At 46.9% G+C, this 26,936-nt stretch overlaps 2 protein-coding genes and 1 long non-coding RNA gene across 4 annotated transcripts in view; 2 read left to right on the top strand and 1 right to left on the bottom strand.

Annotated features, from left to right (window-relative positions):
• Positions 1-26,688, top strand: part of ANKUB1 (ankyrin repeat and ubiquitin domain containing 1) — a 184,934-nt gene extending 158,246 nt beyond the window's left edge. Inside the window, exons 5-6 of the mRNA XM_063916027.1 lie at positions 10,613-11,515; positions 26,161-26,688. Coding sequence (XP_063772097.1) covers positions 10,613-11,515; positions 26,161-26,239 — 982 coding nt within the window. The 3' untranslated portion in view covers positions 26,240-26,688. The remainder of the gene's footprint in view (positions 1-10,612; positions 11,516-26,160) is intronic.
• LOC134909296 (uncharacterized) lies at positions 14,402-17,793 on the top strand. 2 transcript variants are annotated; one of them, XR_010175882.1, is made up of 4 exons: positions 14,402-15,918; positions 16,003-16,179; positions 16,453-17,382; positions 17,663-17,793. It is a non-coding gene; the product is annotated as an uncharacterized LOC134909296 (long non-coding RNA). The 2 variants fall into 2 exon arrangements; XR_010175881.1 differs by having other exon boundaries at positions 14,406-15,918; positions 16,453-17,793.
• On the bottom strand, positions 17,787-25,580 carry LOC134909295 (serine/arginine repetitive matrix protein 1-like). Its single transcript, XM_063916026.1, has 7 exons — positions 25,401-25,580; positions 21,872-22,050; positions 21,189-21,708; positions 20,606-21,112; positions 20,371-20,499; positions 19,216-20,295; positions 17,787-17,900 (listed from the first exon to the last, which is right to left on the bottom strand). Exons 2-6 carry the CDS (start codon positions 22,046-22,048, stop codon positions 19,610-19,612), a joined length of 2,019 nt encoding a protein of 672 aa, XP_063772096.1. The 5' UTR covers positions 22,049-22,050; positions 25,401-25,580; the 3' UTR covers positions 17,787-17,900; positions 19,216-19,609.
• Positions 26,689-26,936: the final 248 nt, after the last annotated feature.

The following is a 26,936-nucleotide window of genomic DNA, read 5'->3' as shown; positions in this document are numbered from 1 at the left end:
TCTGGCTCGGGCTGACAGGTGACTCAGGAAACAAACGCCAAAAATGAGAGCGCTAGTGGAATCAGAACCCTCCCTCAATATAACAGTAAAAGATACTTCCCTGCTTGAAAGACTGCTGCTACTGTAAGATGTACTGACCCTCTAAAACGTTCAAAATGCAAAAAAAAAAACCCAGAGAAGCACTGTCTTTCTTGCTGGAAAATATCAAATTTATTAATACATGCAATCAAATAAAAATTCTCATAAAATGTATAAACAGTATAACATAACGCTGAACAATACACTAACGGTGGGTACACACTAGCAGATATATCTGCAGATCAATGGATCTGCAGATATATCTATAGCCAGATCGGGCAGTGTGTTGTGCATTCACACTGCCGGATCCGTCATGACTGACGTCACAAACTGGGCGGGCATTTACATGCGCCCACCCAGTTCAGTCGTCAATCACCGGCGGCCTCTGCAGCATGTGTACGGGTGGTTGGCTTATCACCTGTACACACACAACGATGCACCAATATACCTGTAGATATATTGGTCATCACGTGTGCAGCAGGGTCGACGCGATATGTACTGTATGTGAACAATGGCATTCACAGACATATCGCTGGTACACACTGGCTGACAGGCCAGCGATATCGGTGAAATTGCGGTCATTTACCACAATTGCCGTTTTCGCAACTTTTATGCTGCGAAAACTGGCTTTTTGCAGGTTTACATGCTCCTGTAATTTACCTATTCAACTGCAAAACAGCAAAAATGGGATTACCACGAAAATACTACGCCAGCAGTAGAAAGTGTAGGGGAAAATGGGGAAATCTGCCTGTACCCCCCAAAAAGCTAAACTAACACAGGATAAATGTGTAGAAGTTTATTATTGGTCATAATAAAAGTATTTAGGGTTCTTAAATTGGGTCAAATTACGTATATTATTTTTTAAAAAATCGTAGCCGGCAGCGGAGGTGGCACTGGGAGATGAGCTCATCTCCGCGCGCCTCTCCCTGTCTAGTAAATGGGTCCCGGAAATCCATTTACGCAGCCACTGACCCGGTATTCAACCCGAGAATAACACTGCTTATAACCCGGGTTGAATCACTTGGTCACGCGACACGAGAATTCGGACTTGGTGCTTTCGCACCGCACACTGACCCGTGACGACCCAGCAATATGCCAGGTCGATAGCAGGTTATTTGTACGATGTGAACGGGGTAATAAAAGCAGTTTACCGGGTGAAGCAGTTCTACCAGGTAATTTGCCGATCATCCTGGGTATTTCTCCTGTGTGAAAGGGTCAACCTGGGTTGAAATTGCCGGGTCTCATCCCTGGTAAAAACCAGGGTTGTAGTCCCAGGATTTTCGACACTGGCTGACCATTTCAACAGAAAACGACCTGGGTGTGACCCTTTATGTGAAAGGGGTATTAGTGAATTCCAAACTGATGTGCACATGGCTAAAAAATAATTTGCAGAAGCCGGGGAAAGGTAAATCGGCAGGACGTGAATAAGATACAAGATCAGTCTTGTCACTTATACAGAATGTGAATGGAGCCGAAGTCTCCTGCATGCAAAAGAATTTAAGAAGGCAAGTATGATTTGCATGAACACTACCTTGACCATGAGTCTCTTCTCAGCACTCCAGTTACACCTTTTAGCTAGTGGCGGATTTAAGGGTCAGGCCTCCCCTAGGCACATTATTGCTCCAGTCTCCCCGCTGGTGCTGCTATTGCAGTGGCAAATGCAGGATTTCTAGAGGGGGGTTTCCAAATGCAATCCACAATCTCCCACTCTGCGGAACACTGAAGCAAGTGCAGGAGTCTGGGGGAGCGGTAGAATAACCTAGTACTGGGCCTGGACATTAATGTACACATTGGTCTTTTTATACACTGGATACTGTAGTGAATACAGTACTAATATTTAACACTATAGATGGTCTTTTGTATAGGCTGTATCAAACATATTTAACTAATATAAATAAAATAAGTGGTCAGGAAAAGGTTAAACATCCCATAATTAATAAATACACAAACATAATAGAACCAGTACTGCACTTTCTAAGCACACATTCTCTCACCTCACGGTAAGGCTCCTATCTCTTCTTCCTGGTAGCTACTCTCTGGTCAGTTGCAATTGTTGTCATAATCTAAGTCGCTAGCCAAGAGGAGGGGGGTTTGTGTACTGTCAACACAGGCCGGCCGATTGCCTAGACACCTCAATCTGAAAATCGCCACCAGTGACTTATGGTTACCTCAGCACGTGTGGTTAATGAAAACCTGGTAACTGCCACCAGCAGTGGAACCCCAAAATATCAATGTATAGACACAAGACAGTCCTCCGCTATCTGCATTCAGAATTGTTATTTGCAAACTCACTTAAACTTCGTTAGTAGCTTTGGCCGCACACGCTCGTAGATTCACCAAGAGGCACAAAGAATACGCTAGAATTAGTTATCTTTTATTCAAATAAAATCGTCTAAAGTAAAAGTATACAAAAATGATTAGAGAAGGGATTGAAATACGGTGCCTATAAATCTCAGAAAAATACACAGGGTATGATAATGCAGAAGCCTAACATTTACGCAAAAGTACTTAGGTGATTTCTGATGTGAGGGAACTTCACAATTTAGAATGATTAATTTCCCTGCTCTCGTGTCTGAATCCCCTAAGTCACAGATTCTCAAACTCTGTCCTCAGGACCCCACACAGTGCATGTTTTCCAGGTCTCCTCACAGAATCACAAGTTAAATAATTAGCTCCACCTGTAGACCCTTTAAAATGTAAGTGAGTAATTAATACACCTGTGCACCTGCTGGGTTACCGTCAAAACATGCACTGTGTGGGCACTGGGCAGTAGCGGATCTTGCCACGGGCAAGCAGGACTTTTGCCCGGGGCGCCGCCTTCCGGAGGGCGCCGCACCATGGCAAGATCCGCCACTGCTGTGCCCTCCGCTGCCCGCTGTGTCCCCCGGATCTGCGGCTGTGGTCCCGGGTGTGGTCCCCTGTGAAGGGAACTAGACGCTACGCGTCTAGTTCCCTTCGCGGAGAGGACCTTTGCTGAGCGGTGCGCGATGACGTCATCGCGCACCGCTCAGCATTTAAGCGGCGCTTCTACTGTACAGGGGGCGTAACTGGCCACACCCCCTGTATTAAGCCACACCCCCATTCCCTGCCCGGGGCGTCGAGGGCCCTCGAACCGGCCCTGTGTGTGGGGTCCTGAGGACCGAGTATGAGAACCTATGCCCTAAGTCACAGGTTCTCAAACTCGGTCCTCAGGACCCCACATAGTTCATGTTTTGCAGGTCTCCTCACAGAATCACAACTGAAATAATTAGCTTCACCTGTGGATCTTTTAAAATGGGTCAGTGAGTAATGAATACAACTGTGCACCTGCTAGGTGACCTGCAAAACATGCACTGTGTGGGAGTTTGAGAACCTGTGGCCTAAGTAAATGAACACTGACTCTTAAGGGAGACTGGTACTCATTGCAGCTTAATTCCCTCCCACCTTCCTGATGTTCAACTCACTCAATGCTGGACACTGGATGAAGGTATCATATGCTTTCTCTACATAGCTGTCTTGCAAATAGATTGGGGAGTGGGAAGTGACATTCCATTCTCTTTAAGAGTTGAAATTCTACTTTTACTTTATGGCCTAGCATTGGCTTGTTTGAGGATGAAGGATGCAATTTCCTACCCCCAAACATTTATGACTGGTACACGATAAGAGATCACTGTTGGCTGAACATAAATTTCTCCTCCCATTTAATTGCTGGGGTCTGGATAAAAGATCCTGGGGGGTCATTGCGAGTTGATCGCACGCTAGCTATTTTTTGCAGCACTGCGATCAGGTCAAAACTCAGCAAAACTGTGCATGCGTACACACCGCAATGCGCAGGCGCGTCATACGGGTACAAAGAGGATCGGTGCTGGGCAATGGATTTAACGAAGAATCCATTCGCACAGCCGATCGCATGGTGATTGACAGAAACAGGGCGTTTATGGGTGTCAACTGACCATTTTCTGGGAGTGTTTGGAAAAACGCAGGCGTGTCCAAGCATTTGCAGGGCGGGTATCTGACTTAAATTTCGGGACAAAAAAGACTGAAGTGATCGCAGCGGCTGATTAAGTCCAGAGCTACTCAGAAACTGCAAAAAACTTTTTTGTACCGCTCGGCTGCAAAAGCGATCGCACACTTGCAAAGCGAAAATACACTCCCCCACAGGCGGCGACTATCTGATCGCTGCGCTGCAAACAATAGCTAGCGAGCGATCAACTCAAAATTACCCCCTTTATCTCCACCTATGATTCTAAGGATCATCAATTCTTCTCACTAGTCTGTGCATACATAAGGTCATATATAGGACAAATGTTATTTATCCATCTAGGTCAGTGGTTCTCAACCGCGGTCCTCAAGTACCCCCAACAGTTCATGTTTTCCAGGTCTCCTCACAGCATTGCAAGTGAAATAATTAGCTCCACCTGTGGGTCTTTTATAATTTGTCACTGAGTAATGAATACACCTGTTCAACTGCTTGGTGACCTGGCAAACATGAACTGTTGTGGGTACTTGAGGACCGAGGTTGGGAACCACTGATCTAGGTGCATGAAAATGTCACATCTTAGTCACACCAACCCCTTGTTTCTCAAGACCCATTCTGTCTCTCCAGCCTCTTTTTGTCTCTCCAGTGTGTTTCTGTCTCTCCAGCCCTCTTCTGTCACTCCAGCCCCCTTCTTTCTCTCTAGCTCCCTTCTGTCTCTCCAGCTTCAGTCACATACCTTCTTGTGTGGCTTCTCCGCCTTTAATTTCAGTGGTGCTGCAGGCGTACCACCATGATGTCTTGTGCCCTGCATCACAATAAACAAAAAACTTTATTGCACTGGCGAGGCCTGTACATGCCTGCGCCTTGCTGATCAGATGCAGGCAGCAGTTAAACACTTAACTGATGATTTTTCCCTTCAAAACCATTATAACATTGTTTTTTTTTTTTTTATTTAATATAGTTTAAAAAGTATTAATAAAATAACGAGTTTTATGGTAAGAACTTACCGTTGTTAAAACTCTTTCTGCGAGGTACACTGGGCTCCACAAGGATGGACAATGGGGTGTAGAGTAGGATCTTGATCCGAGGCACCAACAGGCTCAAAGCTTTGACTGTTCCCAGAATGCACAGCGCCGCCTCCTCTATAACCCCGCCTCCCTGCACAGGAGCTCAGTTTTTAGTTAACCAGCCCAATGCAGTAGCAGGAAAAGAGACGACAACGGTTAGTAGCCACATACACCACACGCTCACGACAGGAGAAGTGTCAGCGGCTAATGCCATACCAACCCGAAGAAGCGTGCGTCAGGGTGGGCGCCTTGTGGGGCCCAGTGTACCTCGCAGAAAGTTTTAACAATGGTAAGTTCTTACCATAAAACTCGTTTTCTGCTGCGGGGTACACTGGGCTCCACAAGGATGGACAATGGGGATGTCCTAAAGCAGTTCCTTATGGGAGGGGACACACTGTAGTGGGCACAAGAACCTGGCATCCAAAGGAAGCATCCTGGGAAGCGGCAGTATCGAAGGCATAAAACCTTATGAACGTGTTCACGGAGGACCACGTAGCCGCCTTGTACAATTGGTCAAGGGTTGCACCACATTGGGCCGCCCAAGAAGGTCCAAAAGACCGAGTAGAATGGGCCGTAATGTGAGCAGGAGCTGACAGACCAGCCTTCACATAAGCATGTGCAATCACCATTCTTATCCACCTGGCCAGGGACTGCTTGTGAGCAGGCCAGCCACGTTTGTGAAATCCAAACAAAACAAAGAGAATCAGATTTTCGAATAGAAGCAGTTCTCTTCACATAGATACGGAGAGCCCGTACCACATCCAAAGACCGCTCTTTGGGAGACAAGTCAGGAACGATTAAGGTGGAACGAGGAAACCACCTTCAGAAAATAACCGGGACGAGTCCGAAGTACCGCCCGGTCACGGTGAAAAATCAGATATGGGGAACTACAGGAAAGGGCACCCAAATCCGACACTCTTCTAGCAGAGGCAATAGCCAGCAAGAACACCACCTTAAGGGAAAGCCACTTAAGATCAGCTGAACCAAGAGGTTCAAACGGAGGCTCCTGCAACGCCTCCAAAACCACCGACAAGTCCCAAGGAGCCACAGGCGGGACATAGGGAGGTTGGATACGCAACACACCCTGAGTGAAAGTATGAACATCAGGTAAAGTCGCAATTTTTCTCTGAAATCACACCGACAAGGCAGAAATATGAACCTTGAGGGAGGCCAGACGCAGGCCTAAATCCAGGCCCTGCTGCAGAAAAGCCAAAAGTTTGGCTGTACTAAACTTGGAAGCGTCATAATTGTTAGATGCACACCAAACAAAGTAGGAATGTCAGACCCTATGGTAAATCCAGGCAGAAGCCGGTTTCCTGGCCTGCAACATAGTTTTAATGACCTCCTCAGAAAACCCTTTAGCCCTTAAGACAGAAGCTTCAAGAGCCATGCCGTCAGAGACAGCCGGGCTAGATCCTGGTAGACACAGGGGCCCTGAACGAGGAGGTCTGGGCGTTGTGGAAGTAGTATTGGACGCTCTAACGATAGGCCTTTGCAGGTCTGAGAACCAGTGCCGTCTGGGCCACGCTGGAGCTATGAGGAGCAGATTTCCTTTTTCTTGCTTGAACTTCCGAATTACCCTGGGCAGGAGTGACACCCGAGGGAACACGTACGGCAGCCGAAACCTCCACGGCACCGCCAGCGCATCCACGAATGCTGCTTGAGGATCTCTTGTCCTTGCTCCGAAGACCGGAACCTTGTGATTGTGTCGAGACGCCATCAGATCAACGTCTATTAGGCCCCACTTTTCCACTAGGAGTTGAAAGACTTCTGGATGGAGGCCCCACTCGCCGGCATGCACGTCCTGATGACTGAGAAAGTCCGCTTCCCAATTCAGGACTCCCGGAATGAAGATTGCCGATATGGCCGGTAGATGGCGTTCCGCCCAATGTAGAATCCGTGAGACTTCCTTCATTGCCAGACGGCTTTCGAGTGCCGCCTTGATGATTTATGAAAGCCACTGTAGTGGCGTTGTCCGACTGCACTTGAACAGGACGGTTGTGAATTAAATGCTGGGCTAGGTTCAATGCATTGAAGACCGCCCGCAATTCCAGAATGTTGATCGAGAGGAGGGACTCCTCCTTGGACCACTGACCCTGAAGGGAGTGTTGCTCCAGCACCGCGCCCCAACCTCTTAGATTGGCATCTGTCGTCAACAGGACCCAGTTGGATATCCAGAAGGGACGGCCCCTGCACAACTGTTGGTCCTGGAGCCACCAGAGCAGCGACAGACGGACCTCCGGAGTCAATGAGATCATTTGAGACCTGATCCGGTGAGGCAGGCCGTCCCACTTGGCTAGAATCAGCCTCTGGAGGGGGCGAGAATGGAATTGAGCATACTCCACCATGTCGAATGCTGATACCATGAGGCCCAGTACCTGCATCGCCGAATGTATCGACACTTGCGGAAGAGAAAGGAAGCAACGAATCCTGTCCTGAAGCTTCAGGACTTTCTCCTGCACAAGAACAACCTCTGGTTGTGAGTGTCCAATAGCGCTCCCAGATGCACCATGCTCTGAGCAGGGATCAGGGAGGATTTCTTCCAGTTGATGAGCCACCCCTGGGCTTGTAGAAACTGGACCGTCATATCTAGATGACGTAGGAGAAGTTCTGGGGAATTTGCCAGGATTAGCAAGTCGTCCAGATACGGCAGTATCCTGACCCCTTGACGGCGGAGTACCACCGTCATCACCGCCATTACTTTGGTGAAGAATTGCGGAGCCGTTGTTAAACCAAAAGGTAACGCCCGAAACTGGTAATGGAGGTTGCCAATAGCAAACCTCAGGTATGTGACGCTGCTATAGGAATATGCAGGTAAGCATCCTGTATATCCAGGGAGACCATGTAGTCCCCAGGTTCCAAGGCCAGAACTATAGAGCGAAGAGTTTCCATACGGAACTTGGAAACCTTCACAAACCTGTTCAATGCCTTGAGGTTGAGAATGGGCCGGGAGGACCCATTCGGTTTCGGGACTAGAAACAGCGGAGAATATTTACCCCCGGCCCCTCTGCGCAAGAGGCACCTGTACTACGACTCCTGTATCAAGGAGGGTCTGTACCACCGAATGCAGAGTGTTTGCCTTTGTCTGGCAAAATCGATGAGGGGGTCGGTTTTTGAAGGCTATGGCGTAACCCCGAGTGATGACTTCCCGTACCCAGGCATCTGAAGTGGTCTTCAACCATTCCTGGGTATACCCTAGAAGCCGGCTCCCCACCCCGTCATGCGGCAGGCTTATCGGCCTTGGAAGCTGGCTGACGGGCTGCCCAGGCTCTTTTTGGCTTTGGCTTACCAGGCTTGGAAGTGCGGGCCTGTTTGTTGTACGCCTGACCTTTTGCTTTACCTGAAGGATGAAAGGGACGAAAGGAAGTACCTTTAGCCTTCGACACAGATGGAGCGGTACTTGGCAGACAGGCAGTTTTGGCCGTAGCTAAGTCAGCCACTATCTTATTTAAGTCCTCCCCAAACAGAATATCTCCCTTGAAAGGGAGTACCTCCAGGGTTTTTCTAGAGTCCAGATCCATAGACCAGGATCTCAGCCACAATATCCGGCGAGCCAGGACTGACGTAGTAGAGGCCTTGGCTGCTAGGATACCGGCATCAGAAGCCGCCTCTTTAATATAGCGAGAAGCTGTGACAATATATGACAAGCATTGTCTAGCATGGTCAGAAGAGATTTCATCTTCTAACTCCAAGGCCCATGCTTCAATAGCTTCTGCAGCCCATGTTGCTGCAATAGTGGGCCTTTGTGCAGCACCCGTGAGGGTGTAAATCGCTTTAAGACAACCCTCCACACGTTTATCCGAAGGCTCTTTTAGAGACGTGACAGTAGTGACAAGTAGAGCTGAGGAAACCACCATCCTAGCCACATGTGAGTCTACTGTAGGAAGCATTTCCCAATTCTTAGACAGCTCTGGTGCGAGGGGATAGCAAGCCAGCATCTTCTTTTGAGGCACAAACTTCGTACCCGGGTTTTCCCAGGGTTCCTGACTTATATCCACTAGGTGATCAGAGTGAGGTAAAACTTGTTTAACCACCTTCTGACGCTTGAACCTATCTGGTTTCTTGGGAGGGACGGATGGCTCGGGATCATCCGTAATCTGTAGAATTAATTTAATGGCCTCCAAAAGATCAGGAACATCCACATGTGAGCCACCCTCCCCATCAGCCGTACCTGAGTCAGAACCTGTGGGGTCAGTATATGTGCCGTCCTCATCAGACGAGGTGTCAGTGACAGCAGTGGATTGTGAGGAGACAAGCGCTTGCTTAGAGGACCCCTTGGACTTAGGCGAGCGATGGTCAGACTTTTTAGTAGTCAACTTCTTCAATTGAGCAGATAAATCGTCCGCCCACGGCGGGTTAGCTATAGGGACCACATACGGTTGTACCAGCATTGGGGGTTCCATAGGGGGTGTTAGTTTATTAACTAGCGTATGTAGAAGCGTGGAAAAAGCGGCCCACGGTGGGTCATTAGGTACATCCGTTGCCACAGTCCCACTGGGCGCAAGGAGCCCCCAGAACCAGAGCCCACAGCTGCTATAATCTCCCCATAGTGATCTGTGGCTTCAGCAACACCGGCAGTGTGTTCAGCCCCAGAACCGTTACCCTTAGAAGCAGACATGATATAACTTGCAGTATCAGGTAACACAGTACAATTGGCAGCAGCACAATACCTCTATCCCAAACCCCTGCACAGTGTAGTCAGCACTAGCAGAGATAAAGGAGAGATATGGTGACTAAATCACAGAGAAAAATACGTATTAAAGTATATCTTTGTGAAAAATCATATAACAATATAAAACCTGACGCACCAAGCTCCCTCAGGTTATAGAATATAGGGATAGCAAGTTGAGTGAAAGACACGAAATGGACACCACTCAGCTATCTAATGCACACACAGATAGTCACAGTTTGTACAATGCAGAGGTTATTGCAAACAATAATACTGCACTGGACTAGCTTATATATATAGCTATATAGTCAATAGATATAACACTGCACAGTAAGAACTGGATGTATATCACAGGGTAATTGTACTAGAAAACCCTGACTAAATGCACTCTTTCTTAACTTGCACTGTCTAAAAAGGCAGGTAGAATACTTAAGTGTCATGTAAAGTCACAGCACTGACAACCAGGCGGCTTTACACAGGAGGATTTGCCCAAGCAGTCCCAGGAACAGTGAAGCTGAGGGATAATGGCGCCCAGACACTGACAGGGAGTGAAGGAGAGACAGATATGCAGCTCCAGGGCGGGAACATTTGGAAAACATGCACTGTGTGTGAGATGTAGGACAAGCACGAGAAGCAGTTTTCCTCCCCTGCTACAATTTCCTCCCTTGCTACAGTTTCTTTCCACATTTTTATTATTGTTATGAATCTGGCTTTGAAGCCTAGTTTGGATCAATTTGATTAACAAGATATTTTTTGTTTCATGAAATACCAATTTACTAAATTGAGTTGTTATTGATTACTACTTCCATCTGCAATGTCTTATTTGTATCCTATAAACAGATACCAGCAGAGAGTAACCCTTTACATAGCTGCGTATTTGGGTCATCTGGAACTTGCAGAATGGCTTACAAAAAATGGTGTCCGAGCAGATGAAGCCGTTGGTGTCCATCCTTGCAGAGAATGGTGCTGTGAGACAGATCATCCAGACATAGGCAAATGTGCCATCCATGCTGCTGCTGAAACAGGCCAGTTACTTCTAATCAAAGCTTTTGTTGCACATAATGCCTTGTGCTTGGAGTGCCAAAATCCACTTGGCCAGCTGCCACTGAAGATATCCACCCAGCATGGGCATAAAGACTGTGTTCTGTATTTGATTATGAAAATGTGGTCAGTTGTCTCTTTTCCAAAAATCAATCTCCCAATGAGTATCTACATCAAAGTTAAAAGATGGCTGTTTAGGGCTCAGAAAAAAATGTATAAAGTAAAGAAGTGGTCTCTGGAATTCAGTACATGTGTTGGGGACCCTCTTTTTATTGATGGTTTCACAGAATCAAAAATGAGTAGTAAAGGTCTACATGGTCTTTATCAAGACAAGTGGAAAAAGCTAAAAGCCCCCATGAGTAGCAGTCAAAAATTTGTTGATGCAGTGGTAAAAAGCACAATGACGCTGAGAAACAGCACAGCAAAAACACCCAGGTTTCCTTCAACCAAGCAAACACCAGAAAATCACTTCAAGAAGAGACGTGGAGTTGGGTGCCATTCAGAGGATGATAATGACATTCATAAAAATAATTGGAAGCCTCAAATTCCACTTCCACCCATCTCAAACATCAGCAATAACCGTCCACGTCATTTAACAACTTCCTACGCTGCTTCTCTCTTTAATTCATCTCTGGAGTCTTACACAAAGCACAGTGGCCGGACACCGAGACAGAGTGCAATATACTGCTTAGGCATAGCCAGGTAAGGGTGCTGGCTACTTATCCGTTGCTAGCTTGCATTACTTTAATTGCAAAGAACCTGCTACTACCTATGTGGGAATAGGTAATCCTAAGAGGTTTTTGTGTGTGAGTACCATACAGTACATCCTGAGTGAGAGAATGAGAAAAATACATGTAACAACTTTGAACCTAATTCAGACCTGATCACAGCAGCAAAATTGTTCTCTTATGGGCAAAACCATGGGGGTCATTCCGAGTTGTTCGCTCGCAAGCTGCTTTTAGCAGCTTTGCACACGCTAAGCCGCCGCCTACTGGGAGTGAATCTTAGCTTATCAAAATTGCGAACGAAAGATTAGCAGAATTGCGAATAGACACTTCTTAGCAGTTTCTGAGTAGCTCCAGACTTACTCGGTATCTGCGATCAGTTCAGTCAGTTTCGTTCCTGGTTTGACGTCACAAACACACCCAGCGTTCGCCCAGACACTCCTCCGTTTCTCCAGCCACTCCCGCGTTTTTCCCAGAAACGGTAGCGTTTTTTCACACACTCCCATAAAACGGCCAGTTTCCGCCCAGAAACACCCACTTCCTGTCAATCACATTACGATCACCAGAACGAAGAAAAAACCTCGTAATGCCGTGAGTAAAGTACCTAACTGCATAGCAAATTTACTTGGCGCAGTCGCACTGCGGACATTGCGCATGCGCATTAGTGACTAATCACTCCGTTGCGAGAAAAAAATAACGAGTGAACAACTCGGAATGACCCCCCATGTGCACTGCAGGTAGGGCAAATATAACATGTGCAGAGAGAGTTAGATTTGGGTGGGGTGTGTTCAAACTGAAATATGAATTGCAGTGTAAAAATAAAGCAGCCAGTATTTACCCTGCACAGAAACAGTATAACTCACCCAAATCTAACTCTCTCTGCACATGTTATATAGGCCCCACCTGCAGTGCACATGGGAGGTTATTCCGAGTCGTTCGCTCGGAAAATTTCTTTGCATCGCAGCGTTTTTCCGCTTAGTGCGCATGCGCAATGTCCGCACTGCGACTGCGCCAAGTAAATTTGCTATGAAGTTTGGATTTTTACTCACGGCTTTTTCTTCGCTCAGGCGATCGTAGTGTGATTGACAGGAAATGGGTGTTACTGGGCGGAAACAGGCCGTTTTATGGGCGTGTGGGAAAAAACGCTACCGTTTCCGGAAAAAACGCGGGAGTGGCTGGAGAAACGGAGGAGTGTCTGGGCGAACGCTGGGTGTGTTTGTGACGTCAAACCAGGAACGATAAGCACTGAACTGATCGCAGATGCCGAGTAAGTCTGAAGCTACTCTGAAACTGCTACGAGATGTGTAATCGCAAAATTGCGAATCTTTCGTTCGCAATTTTAAGAAGCTAAGATTCACTCCCAGTAGGCGGCGGCTTAGCGTGTGCAATACTGCTAAAATCGCCTTGCGAGTGAACAACTCGGAATGAGGGCCATGGTTTTGCCCATTAGAGAACAATTTTGCTGGTGCGATCAGATCTGAATTAGCCCCTTTGTTTCTTCTTCCAAAAAGTTGCTGATGGTAAAAAGTCATTTAAGAAGTGAAAATAATTCAGAATGTCCAGGCTAAACTCACTCCTTGTCCAGGCTAAACTCACTACAGATATATAAAATACTTAGGGATCTATTCACTAATATACAAATTTACTACTGTACATGATTCAGTGATGGTCGTAAATCACACAGCAGCTTTAGACGCAGCTGCTATGTGAAAATATCAGAAGCTGTCTTGTGTAAAAAGATGCCTACTGCCGTAGTCTGATCCACTGCTGCGTCTGAAGAAGCAGCATTGGATCATCTGTGTGAACATTGGTCATCTGAGTAACCATCAAATAGCCTGTGTTTTCACGCTTGTGGAGCCAGTGAAGCTGCATTGGAAGATGCAAACCCTGGGGCGTGGATGCATATAAAACGGGGCTAACACCCCTTTTTGTAAAACAATCCCCATTCCCTAACCAGCTGCAGACTGTCACTCATCTGATGTCCGACGACACAGAACCCATTCTGCACATGTGCAGTACAACAACCATCGGAGATGTACGCAAAAAAATTGGGTTTGTGTATATCTCTGAATTAGGCCCATAGAGCACCTCAACTACACAAAAGATTCTGGAAGACAGTAGAAATTCTCCGTATTTGCCACAGTGTGTAGCCCATATAGACTCATTTTACATCATTTTACATCTAAGGTCATTTATGGTAGTATAATGACCCACCGTGGACAGTATGTTAGTATTTAGTCCCTAATACCTTTTTGGGGGGTTAATCACTCACAGAATAATGATCTTTACAGGGCCCTAACGAAAACATTTTCAATGATGAAATAATACTCTCCAAGTTCATTTTAATATACAGCAAACTCCTCCTCCACAGCTCGCTATATGGCCCCTATGTAACAGCCAGCAAGACACAGGCATGGGTGTGATTCTGGTGAGTTAGCCTGTAATTTTAAAGCAAAAATAATTTAAAAGGCAAACCTAACCTGTTTTGCCTTTAAATCATTGCCACTTTAATATAGGGGTATATGCAATTGCGGTCGAATTCCAGAAAAAGTCGAATTTCGGAACTTTTTCGCCTCAAAAAAACAATTCGCCTATGCAGTCCAGTACTTTATCGCAAAAAAACGGACATTCAAAATTCGACTTTTGGCAATTCGACTTTTTTCGCATTCGACTTTTCTGCAATGGTACAGATGCTGCAATTCGCCCAAAGCATATTCAATTCAAGTTTGGAAATTCGCCTGCAGTGCTTTTCGACCGCAAATTCGCCTATTTCAGTCCGCCTCAGTTGACTGGCGGGATCTAAAAAAAAATTTTTATTACATGTTTTTTTTGGATATTTGAAGATTGCTAGTAGCATATCTATTTATATTTGAAAGGATTATCTGCTTGGTTTGTCTTTTTTTGCTTCACAAGTATTATTTAATTGATTTTTTAAAGGAATATTTTTTTCTTCAATCTCCTGAGGGAAATTTACCCATGATTCCACAGTTTTTCCCAGGATACACTTCTGCAAAGCCCCTCCTATCTCCTCACTCCCAGGTTTGAGACTACAGGGAGAAGGAGCCATTTTACAGTCAGCTCTGTGGAATCGTTTTTTTAGGAAAATTCCTGCGTTTTAAAACACATTCCTATTTTTGTACTGACTACAATAATGGAGCCTTTTTCTGACCAGATTGTGATGTTCATGCTGGCTGCAAGCATGATGGAGGAAGAAAGTGCTGATGAACATCAGGATCCAGGTCAGCAAATGTCTGCATTGGGTGAGCCAGTATTGCGGGTTTCATTTCCACGTCCACGCCAGTATCGCACTAGGCGTGAACTGGAGGATCTCAGCGAGTTCGAGGTGATACAAAATTATCGCTTATCGACTCGCGACATATATTCGCTGTACGCTCTGTTGGAGGCCGACTTGGAACCTCGGGCACGGACAAATCGTGCAATCAGCGGTTTTCAGAAACTGCTGGGGACGTTATATTTTTTGGCGTCAGGCACATTCCAGCCTACACTGTCTCAAACATGCGGTTTTTCACAGTCGACACTGTCGCGCTGTATAACTTAGGTCATTAGGGCTTTCCGCAAATTGACGATCCAGTACATCACATTTCCAGAGACGGACAGCGAATGTCGTGAGATCAAATTAGGCTTTTTCAACAAATACAAATTTCCCAATGTGCTGGGCGCGATTGACTGTACCCACGTGCAGATCAGACCGCCACGGAATTCAGAGGAATGTTTTCGGAACCGAAAACAGTTCCATTCCCTGAACGTTCAGGCGGTTTGTGATGTAAACATGAGATTTTTGAACATTTTTGTGGGATTTCCTGGATCATCTCACGACTCCTTCATCCTAAGCCAGTCATCGCTGTTTGACAAGTTCGAAACAGGAAACATGCCTGGTGGCTGGCTGTTAGGTATGTATTTTCATTTTTTTATTTTTTTATTATTTTTTTATTATTTTTTTTAATTATTTTTTACAAGTACCTAACATTTTTTTTATATTTTCTATAGGCGATGCGGGTTATCCAAACAAACCGTGGCTGTTGACCCCATTGTCTAATCCTGTTGGTAGAGCAGAAAAACGTTACCAAGAGACACACATTGCATCGAGGCAAATAATTGAACGTGCCTTCGGTGTACTTAAAAGCCGGTTTCGATGTTTAGACACTTCCGGCGGTGCTCTTTTGTACTCACCGTCGAAGGTTTGCGGCATGGTAAATGCATGTTGTATTTTACACAACATATGTGTCGCAAACCGTTTGCCGGTGACTCTTCGTCGCAGTGCTTTCCGACGCGGGAACCGGTCTTCTGCTCTACCGGTGGGTATGGACGAAGGAGAGGATTCCCGGCGGACATTGATCCAAAATTATTTTGCAGTTGCCTGTGAGTATACTGACAACATTTGTATTATCGTGTAAACTGACATTGGAATATTTTTAAAAGAACCTCTTCATTTATGTATTTCAGAGTTTTACATCCTGTTGATGTATATCCCCAGGCCATGTTTGTACAGTTCGTTACCCCGTTTTATCCTGTTGTTGGGTTACCGCAAATATTTGATCCTTTTATCCAACTCTACCATGGGTGACCCTACTGGTGATGTGGACCTGACCCTCCGCCATGTAGCAGACAACCCCCCCTCAGGTGAGATGTATTGCCCAAAACTCCCTTGTCCAAAATCACCCCGACATGTCCAAAGTGCAGCCCTCCGGCATTTGCAAGACTGCACATCCAAACATTCCCTGAAACAGCAATGCTAGGGAATGTCTGGATGTGTAGTGATGCAAGTGCAGGAGGGTTGCATTTGGGCCGCTGCAACCCGCTTGTGTTGTGTGGACTGTTGTATGTACCTCTTTTTCCAGTCCCAGGGTGACACTATCACCCATATCTGGAAGCTCAAACTGTTCTCTTCCACAGGTCCTGCGATGTATCTTCCCAAGTGGCGTGGATGTGAGGAGACACGACATTTCACCTGATGTTCCATGGGTGACCCTACTGGTGATGTGGACCTGACCCTCCGCCATGTAGCAGACAACCCCCCTCAGGTGAGATGTATTGCCCAAGACTCCCTTGTCCAAAATCACCCCGGCATGTCCAAAGTGCAGCCCTCCAGCATTTGCAAGACTGCACATCCAAACATTCCCTGAAACAGCAATGCTAGGGAATGTTTGGATGTGTAGTGATGCAAGTGCAGGAGGGTTGCATTTGGGCCGCTGCAACCCGCTTGTGTTGTGTGGACTGTTGTATGTACCTCTTTTTCCAGTCCCAGGGTGACACTATCACCCATATCTGGAAGCTCAAACTGTTCTCTTCCACAGGTCCTGCGATGTATCTTCCCAAGTGGCGTGGATGTGAGGAGACACGACATTTCACCTGATGTTCCATGGGTGACCCTACTGGTGATGTGGACCTGACCCTCCGCCATGTAGCAGACAACCCCCCTCAGGTGAGATGTATTGCCCAAGACTCCCTTGTCCAAAATCACCCCGGCATGTCCAAAGTGCAGCCCTCCAGCATTTGCAAGACTGCACATCCAAACATTCCCTGAAACAGCAATGCTAGGGAATGTTTGGATGTGTAGTGATGCAAGTGCAGGAGGGTTGCATTTGGGCCGCTGCAACCCGCTTGTGTTGTGTGGACTGTTGTATGTACCTCTTTTTCCAGTCCCAGGGTGACACTATCACCCATATCTGGAAGCTCAAACTGTTCTCTTCCACAGGTCCTGCGATGTATCTTCCCAAGTGGCGTGGATGTGAGGAGACACGACATTTCACCTGATGTTCCATGGGTGACCCTACTGGTGATGTGGACCTGACCCTCCGCCATGTAGCAGACAACCCCCCTCAGGTGAGATGTATTGCCCAAGACTCCCTTGTCCAAAATCACCCCGGCATGTCCAAAGTGCAGCCCTCCGGCATTTGCAAGATTGCACTTCCAAACATTCCCTCCTGATACACCTAATGCTTGTCAGGGAATGTTTGGATGTGTAGTGACGCGAGTGGCGGAGGTTTGCATTTGGACCCACTGTTCCCCGCTTGTGTTGTGTGGACTGTATGTACCTCTTCTTTCCAGTCCCAGGGTGACACTATTACCCATATCTGGAAGCTCATACTGTTCTCTTCCACAGGTCTTCCGGTGTATCCTTCCTAAGTGGTGTGGATGTGAAGAGACAGTTCCCTTGATGTTCCCTGGGCAATCTACTTACGTACAATTCAAATGCATTACAAATTTTAATAAAAACCACAGGAAACTTCTATTTTTAAAAGTTTATTGAAGAAAAATATTTTTTAATAAAGTTTGAAAGTTAATTAAAACAAAAAAGTAGTTTGTTCTTCTTTACATTCTTTTCTTGTGTATATAGATATCTGTGGGGAAAAGAAAAAAAAGTATATTAAAGTAAAGACACACTAAATTCATGTTCATTTATTTTCAATAAAAATTTGTGGAACAACACAGCCCAGCATGACCCATTGCTGGACTGTGTGGTTCTACAAAGGCATGCGGTTCAAAGTGAAAGAGTGGCGTCAGTGGTCAGCACTTTGACACGCTCACATTTGTGGAACAACACAGCCCAGCATGACCCATTGCTGGACTGTGTGGTTCTACAAAGGCATGCGGTTCAAAGTGAAAGAGTGGCGTCAGTGGTCAGCACTTTGACACGCTAACATTTGTGGAACAACACAGCCCAGCATGACCCATTGCTGGACTGTGTGGTTCTACAAAGGCATGCGGTTCAAAGTGAAAGAGTGGCGTCAGTGGTCAGCACTTTGACACGCTAACATTTGTGGAACAACACAGCCCAGCATGACCCATTGCTGGACTGTGTGGTTCTACAAAGGCATGCGGTTCAAAGTGAAAGAGTGGCGTCAGTGATCAGCACTTTGACACGCTCACATTTGTGGAACAACACAGCCCAGCATGAACCATTGCTGGACTGTGTGGTTCTACAAAGGCATGCGGTTCAAAGTGAAAGAGTGGCGTCAGTGGTCAGCACTTTGACACGCTAACATTTGTGGAACAACACAGCCCAGCATGACCCATTGCTGGACTGTGTGGTTCTATAAAGGCATGCGGTTCAAAGTGAAAGAGTGGCGTCAGTGATCAGCACTTTGACACGCTCACATTTGTGGAACAACACAGCCCAGCATGAACCATTGCTGGACTGTGTGGTTCTACAAAGGCATGCGGTTCAAAGTGAAAGAGTGGCGTCAGTGGTCAGCACTTTGACACGCTAACATTTGTGGAACAACACAGCCCAGCATGACCCATTGCTGGACTGTGTGGTTCTACAAAGGCATGCGGTTCAAAGTGAAAGAGTGGCGTCAGTGGTCAGCACTTTGACACGCTAACATTTGTGGAACAACACAGCCCAGCATGACCCATTGCTGGACTGTGTGGTTCTACAAAGGCATGCGGTTCAAAGTGAAAGAGTGGCGTCAGTGATCAGCACTTTGACACGCTCACATTTGTGGAACAACACAGCCCAGCATGAACCATTGCTGGACTGTGTGGTTCTACAAAGGCATGCGGTTCAAAGTGAAAGAGTGGCGTCAGTGGTCAGCACTTTGACACGCTCACATTTGTGGAACAACACAGCCCAGCATGACCCATTGCTGGACTGTGTGGTTCTACAAAGGCATGCGGTTCAAAGTTTCTTGAATGAAACATGGTTCTACTCACCTTGGTACGCACAACACGAACTTATGCCGTCCACTTCATTTTTCCCCACCAATCCTATGAATAAGACAAAAACACAGACTAGTGAATAGTAAATTCACACAATTAAAGCCTACTGTACACCATTACAAAAAGGATTTTTGGAAGAAAAAAGTGGTATCAGAATAGCTCTTTGGCCCATCATACATGTAGCCACAAGGAGCTTTCATCCGTTACCACACGCGCCCGCATACATGCCCGCGCATGTATGCCTACACAAAGCTCCTTGGTAGTACCCGGTCACGGGTGGGGAAGCCCAACACAGAAAACAATAGTAAGAAAAAAAAAAAACTAATGGGAGGGGAAGAAAGGGATACATGAAAAACATTTAAAAGTAAATAAAACAATACGACCGGGTTTATGGTGGAAGTCTGTCCGGATCCTCTTCTTCCCCCTGATAGGGCGTCGATGTCCTGGAAGGCTGGGTAGTATGTTGTCTGGGCCTCTGTGCCCATGCGGCTGAAGATTGTGTGGCCGGTGGTGGAGGCATCTGGGGGGTGGGGTACATCCCTGTATATCCCTGGTACATCTGTGACTGTCTGTACTGGGATGGGACTTGAGGAAGGGTACGAGGCGTCCTTGTGGCTTGCGACGGCGGATATGGTGGATCACCAGCGTATTGATGAGCTGATCCTGGGAGCTTATCATGGATCATCTGCAGTGTGGTTGCGATGACCTGTTGGCTGGATGAGGAGTGTCGATGACTCTCCGACATGTTTTTATTGCTTTCTGCCAGACATGAAGTGTTGTCCACGACCCGGGTCATGGATTCGGCCAGAATGTTAAGTACGTCCATATTCTCCCTATGATCTTGCATTCTGACCTGTAGTATTGTGGCCGTGCTGTCGGAAAGAGTCTTTTGCAGTTCAAGCAGACTGTTTGCCATTTTCTCCATTGTCCTCTCAATGTTGTCCAGTCTGCTTCCCACGACATTTGTGTATGTATCCTGGCGTGTCCCAATCTCTGATGCCAGGGTGTGAACCCTCTGAACAGTTGAGGGATTCTGCCCTTCCTGGATGTCTGCCACCACTTGGATTTGGGCAGCTGAAAAGAAAATTAGACAATATTATACACATTCATCATACATTTTTTAAAAGGCTCACAATTCAAATTACTCACACAGGGATGTAGCAACTGGAGCCTCCTGCACTTCCACCTCGTCATCCTCTGACGACTCCTGTAGGAGGAGATCCGGCCTGAAGTAGGAACCAATCCCCGAAGCTAGTCCGCTGCTGGTTCGTGGCACCACTGTTTGCAAAATAATTTTTTGGGGAAAGTTAATAAACTTTACACAACTGCTGACCCCCCCCCCCCCCCCCCTCCACCCTCCCACACACACAAAATAAATACAAACCTTCTTCATCCTGTGATGCCGCTGCTCCAGGAGCTCCACTTGTCCTCGTTTCGGAAGACTTTTCAAGGGTCTGGCTGGATACGTCTGCACGGCTGTCCTCAAACCCAAGAAAAGTTTTGTCTGTTAACCCTGTAGACTCAAACAGATCGGGTGATGGGTCCACAAGGGTTGTGTCTTGAGGCTCTTCAGTCACAGTCCCAGAGCTCCTGGAGAGACGACGATCTGGTGATGGCCTGCGCGCAGGAGCTGTAGTTTGGCGCCCATCTTGTGGTGTGGTCGCCGACGGTGTCTGGCGCACAGGTGATAGTCTGTGCGCTGACGTCGTCTGGTGCACAGGTGACAAACTGCGCGATGACGAACTGTGGCGCACAGGTGACGATCTGTGTGCTCGCGAAGCTTGCGGCGCAGTTGATGGTCCGCGCGCTGCTGCCGATGCCTGCTGCACAGGTGACGGTCCGTGCGCTGGCGATGTCCTGTGCGCAGGTGATGTCCTCTGGGCAGGCCTGTCTGAAAAAAAAAAAAAGCACATTAGCACATACAAAAATTTTAAAGGGAAGTACAGTTCATGTGAATGTATTCTTACCATCAGACCTCCTTTTGGACGGCTTATCTCCCGCCTTCTTCCGTCTTCTGGGCGGTTCTTCCTCCTCGGGAAAGCCAGCAGGACGGCTAGAGTCCACACCTCCGCGAACTCCTTCGACCATGGCAGGGTTCATGCGCCTTCTAATAACATCCTCCCAGGGTAGCCACTTCAGGTTGAGAGCCGGGCCACCTCCCGTAGCTGTCTCATGTCGGCGCTGAATCCCCATCTTCTTCTTGGTCTGTCTACGGCAATCACTGTACCGCTTCAAGCAATTTCTGGTGCTCCGGCGGTTTCCAGATATTGCAGTGACTTGACTCGCAATGGATTCCCAGATGCTTCGCTTTGTCCTAGCTGCTGTTGTCTGTGCCCTTAGTCCATACAAAACGTCGTAGGACCTGTCGACGCAATCCACTAGGGTACAGTTTTCCGCCTCAGTGTACCTGGGTCCACGCGACTTTTTCGGTCCTGCATCTTCACCAGAGGCTTCCTCCTCCGACTGCTCCTCTGGCTGGCTTCTTGCCTTTAGGGATTAAAAAAAATAATAATAATAATAAGATCGGTATGTACCTGTGAGTGTCAGTATCCCTGGCATTGCGCACATATTCCAGTAGGTGTGCATGGCATTGCGCAAACTACAGTAAAGAAAGTTTGATGCTATTTGTGTCTGCAGGTGTGGTTAGTACCTTTCTACTAGGCTTTTTCTTGGACTTCTCATGGGCCCTTGACGACCGCGGCTGGTCACTACATGCCTGGTCGGTCGTATCCGCCTCCTGGGTTGGCTCCCACTCCTCGTTGCTATGCAGGGATAGATCTGAGGGGGTGGGGGAAGGGGCGGATCGGGTCTGCTTGTCCTTTGACATCTCTGTTATAAAATAAAATAAAAATAAACATACATACATACATACATGTATAAATGGCTGACCCACACAAAATGGCTGACCCACACAAAATGGCTGACCCACACAAAATGGCGACCAGACCGTCGACAAAACTTGCTCCAAATTACCCCAAAATGGCCAGAAAGCATCCCAGCACACTCAGGAGGTACACCACAGCAAAATTAGGATGGAAAACACATGTTTGCCAAACAGTCTACAGCACATGTCGACCAGGCTGTCGACCAAACTTGCTCCAAATCACCCCAAAATGGCCAGAAAGCATCCCAGCACACTCAGGAGGTACACCACAGCAAAATTAGGATGGAAAACACATGTTTGCCAAACAGTCTACAGCACATGTCGACCAGGCTGTCGACCAAACTTGCTCCAAATCACCCCAAAATGGCCAGAAAGCATCCCAGCACACTCAGGAGGTACACCACAGCAAAATTAGGCGGGAAAACACATGTTTGCCAAACAGTCTACAGCACATGTCGACCAGGATGTCGACCAAACTTGCTCCAAATCACCCCAAAATGGCCAGAAAGCATCCCAGCACACTCAGGAGGTACACCACAGCAAAATTAGGCGGGAAAACACATGTTTGCCAAACAGTCTACAGCACATGTCGACCAGGCTGTCGACCAAACTTGCTCCAAATCACCCCAAAATGACCAGAAAGCATCCCAGCACACTCAGGAGGTACACCACAGCAAAATTAGGATGGAAAACACATGTTTGCCAAACAGTCTACAGCACGTCGACCAGGCTGTCGACCAAACTTGCTCCAAATCACCCCAAAATGACCAGAAAGCATCCCAGCACACTCAGGAGGTACACCACAGCAAAATTAGGCAGGAAAACACATGTTTGCCAAACAGTCTACAGCACATGTCGACCAGGCTGTCGACCAAACTTGCTCCAAATCACCCCAAAATGACCAGAAAGCATCCCAGCACACTCAGGAGGTACACCACAGCAAAATTAGGAGGGAAAACACATGTTTGCCAAACAGTCTACAGCACATGTCGACCAGGCTGTCGACCAAACTTGCTCCAAATCACCCCAAAATGGCCAGAAAGCATCCCAGCACACTCAGGAGGTACACCACAGCAAAATTAGGCGGGAAAACACATGTTTGCCAAACAGTCTACAGCACATGTCGACCAGGCTGTCGACCAAACTTGCTCCAAATCACCCCAAAATGGCCAGAAAGCATCCCAGCACACTCAGGAGGTACACCACAGCAAAATTAGACGGGAAAACACATGTTTGCCAAACAGTCTACAGCACATGTCGACCAGGATGTCGACCAAACTTGCTCCAAATCGCCCCAAAATGGCCAGAAAGCATCCCAGCACACTCAGGAGGTACACCACAGCAAAATTAGGCGGGAAAACACATGTTTGCCAAACAGTCTACAGCACATGTCGACCAGGCTGTCGACCAAACTTGCTCCAAATCACCCCAAAATGACCAGAAAGCATCCCAGCACACTCAGGAGGTACACCACAGCAAAATTAGGCGGGAAAACACATGTTTGCCAAACAGTCTACAGCACATGTCGACCAGGCTGTCGACCAAACTTGCTCCAAATCACCCCAAAATGACCAGAAAGCATCCCAGCACACTCAGGAGGTACACCACAGCAAAATTAGGCGGGAAAACACATGTTTGCCAAACAGTCTACAGCACATGTCGACCAGGCTGTCGACCAAACTTGCTCCAAATCACCCCAAAATGACCAGAAAGCATCCCAGCACACTCAGGAGGTACACCACAGCAAAATTAGGCGGGAAAACACATGTTTGCCAAACAGTCTACAGCACATGTCGACCAGGCTGTCGACCAAACTTGCTCCAAATCACCCCAAAATGACCAGAAAGCATCCCAGCACACTCAGGAGGTACACCACAGCAAAATTAGGCGGGAAAACACATGTTTGCCAAACAGTCTACAGCACATGTCGACCAGGCTGTCGACCAAACTTGCTCCAAATCACCCCAAAATGGCCAGAAAGCATCCCAGCACACTCAGGAGGTACACCACAGCAAAATTAGACGGGAAAACACATGTTTGCCAAACAGTCTACAGCACATGTCGACCAGGATGTCGACCAAACTTGCTCCAAATCGCCCCAAAATGGCCAGAAAGCATCCCAGCACACTCAGGAGGTACACCACAGCAAAATTAGGCGGGAAAACACATGTTTGCCAAACAGTCTACAGCACATGTCGACCAGGCTGTCGACCAAACTTGCTCCAAATCACCCCAAAATGACCAGAAAGCATCCCAGCACACTCAGGAGGTACACCACAGCAAAATTAGGCGGGAAAACACATGTTTGCCAAACAGTCTACAGCACATGTCGACCAGGCTGTCGACCAAACTTGCTCCAAATCACCCCAAAATGGCCAGAAAGCATCCCAGCACACTCAGGAGGTACACCACAGCAAAATTAGGCGGGAAAACACATGTTTGCCAAACAGTCTACAGCACATGTCGACCAGGCTGTCGACCAAACTTGCTCCAAATCACCCCAAAATGACCAGAAAGCATCCCAGCACACTCAGGAGGTACACCACAGCAAAATTAGGCGGGAAAACACATGTTTGCCAAACAGTCTACAGCACATGTCGACCAGGCTGTCGACCAAACTTGCTCCAAATCACCCCAAAATGGCCAGAAAGCATCCCAGCACACTCAGGAGGTACACCACAGCAAAATTAGGCGGGAAAACACATGTTTGCCAAACAGTCTACAGCACATGTCGACCAGGCTGTCGACCAAACTTGCTCCAAATCACCCCAAAATGACCAGAAAGCATCCCAGCACACTCAGGAGGTACACCACAGCAAAATTAGGCGGGAAAACACATGTTTGCCAAACAGTCTACAGCACATGTCGACCAGGCTGTCGACCAAACTTGCTCCAAATCACCCCAAAATGGCCAGAAAGCATCCCAGCACACTCAGGAGGTACACCACAGCAAAATTAGGCGGGAAAACACATGTTTGCCAAACAGTCTACAGCACATGTCGACCAGGCTGTCGACCAAACTTGCTCCAAATCACCCCAAAATGACCAGAAAGCATCCCAGCACACTCAGGAGGTACACCAATGCTAATAGAAGACCCAAAAAAGTCAATTAAAGAATAAAAAAAAAACGTGAAAAACTACCCCAAAACACAAGTCTCCCCCAAAAAATGCAGCAACACAAGCAAGGGGCTATACACATACCTGCACACATACCCAAACACCCCATGTACACCTCATGGCAACCCCCACTACACAAACACATACATGCAACACCAGACACACATGTGGTACTTACCTACAAATGTAGTAAAAGCTCCTAAAATGGCTCTCCTCCGGGTAACAGGAATCCTCCTGACTGTCCTGGAATAAAGCCTGCTGGGGTGTCCAAACGATATCCACAGCAAACAACCAAATTGCTAGCTCTGCACCTCCTCACACCTCTCTGCAGGTTCACAAAATGGCTGCAGAGCACGCAGCAAACAAGCCCTAATAAAGGGCTGCTTTCGGCGGGAAGGCGAATTCAGTACTCCCACTACTCGCCGATTGGCCGTAATCCGCCTGGGGGTGGGTCGAATCAGTTATACATTGAATATGGTGAATTCAGGGTCCCGGCGACAGGGCTGCGGCTGGCGATAGCGGGCGAATTATACAGGGGCGGATTAAATGACGCGATTCGCCCGCTATTGCATATACCCCATAAAGTGTAAAAAGAGGTGGCAGGTGCCAGAGCATCTAAAGTCTTGCCGCCAAGGATATAAACAGAAACTTCCCAGGTGGCTTCAAAGGCAGATATGTAGGGTGATCTTCGCAAAAGGTGCCAAGATGATATGTGCGTACCCCTTAGGCTCTGATGTTTATCTAGAATATCTGATGAATATAACTACTTTATATCTAGGTCTCCAGTATAACTTATGACAGAGGCATGTATAAATGTTTCAGAGGTGCTTTGCAGTAGGAACAGGTAGCCAAATATAAATCCGGTTCTAGATGGAATGATTTTTTTTTTTTTCAGTAAAGGATTTGTATGTAATATTATTATGATAATGTCTTTATAGTGAGTTTAAAGAAAAGCCTTGGCTCCAACAGCTAGACATTGCCAGGATGCTAGCCAAGAGAACAGTCTACAACTTGTAAAGTCTGGCGAGGTCGTGTATTTAAGACAACGATCCCGACATTTCTTAAAAGAAGAAGCATTTTGGCTGCGTATGGATATTTTTGTTTATATGTGAATTATCTGTTTTGTTTAATAGACTTACAGTATCCTAGGTTACAACATGTGAACAGCAGTTTGCAAGACACAGAAACTACAGTATGTATATACAATTATCATATATAAAGGAACAATAAAACGCATCCGTTTTTATAGTAGTTGGGTAGCTGGCAAATGAAATGCTGTCCTTTTCTTTCCTTATACAAACTCCTATAACCGTATGCGCAGTATGCCATGCAAAATAATAATTGTATATGATTTTATTACATTACCAAAATGGTATATGCCACTAAATAGATTTTGCATTAAGGGCATTTTTCTGCCATCCAGAGAAGCATTGTGACTACTCAATAAACGCATTGGTCCCTTTGAACAGGTTTCCTCGATTTATTCTACACTTACTTACACCCATGTACAGACTTACATTGATCACACATAGACTATAGACACAGTTACACGGACACTGCTTACATACCTCTATCCTCACATTCCCACCACAACACAAACATTAACCCCCTCTCTTCTCCAGCCCACAGTCCATATACCACACAGCGCCCCCAACACAGATACAGCATCCCCCAATCACAGGACGAGCATTTGTACCATTCTCTCTATATGCAT

This window comes from Pseudophryne corroboree, chromosome 4 (assembly GCF_028390025.1).
Source record: "Pseudophryne corroboree isolate aPseCor3 chromosome 4, aPseCor3.hap2, whole genome shotgun sequence".
NCBI classification, from domain to species: Eukaryota; Metazoa; Chordata; class Amphibia; order Anura; family Myobatrachidae; genus Pseudophryne; species Pseudophryne corroboree.
The sequence above is the reverse complement of the archived record's forward strand: the minus strand, read 5'-3'. Positions and strand labels throughout refer to the sequence as shown.

What these genes read in the sequence shown, in the direction of transcription:
- LOC134909295 (XM_063916026.1), bottom strand. Translation starts at nt 22,048, where the DNA reads ATGTCAAAGGACAAGCAGACCCGATCCGCCCCTTCCCCCACCCCCTCA. An exon ending in GTCCAAAAGGAGGTCTGATG is followed by an intron (nt 21,113 to 21,188) that starts GTAAGAATACAT and finishes TTTTTTTTTCAG; the next exon opens with ACAGGCCTGCCCAGAGGACA. An exon ending in GGCATCACAGGATGAAGAAG is followed by an intron (nt 20,500 to 20,605) that starts GTTTGTATTTAT and finishes TTTTGCAAACAG; the next exon opens with TGGTGCCACGAACCAGCAGC.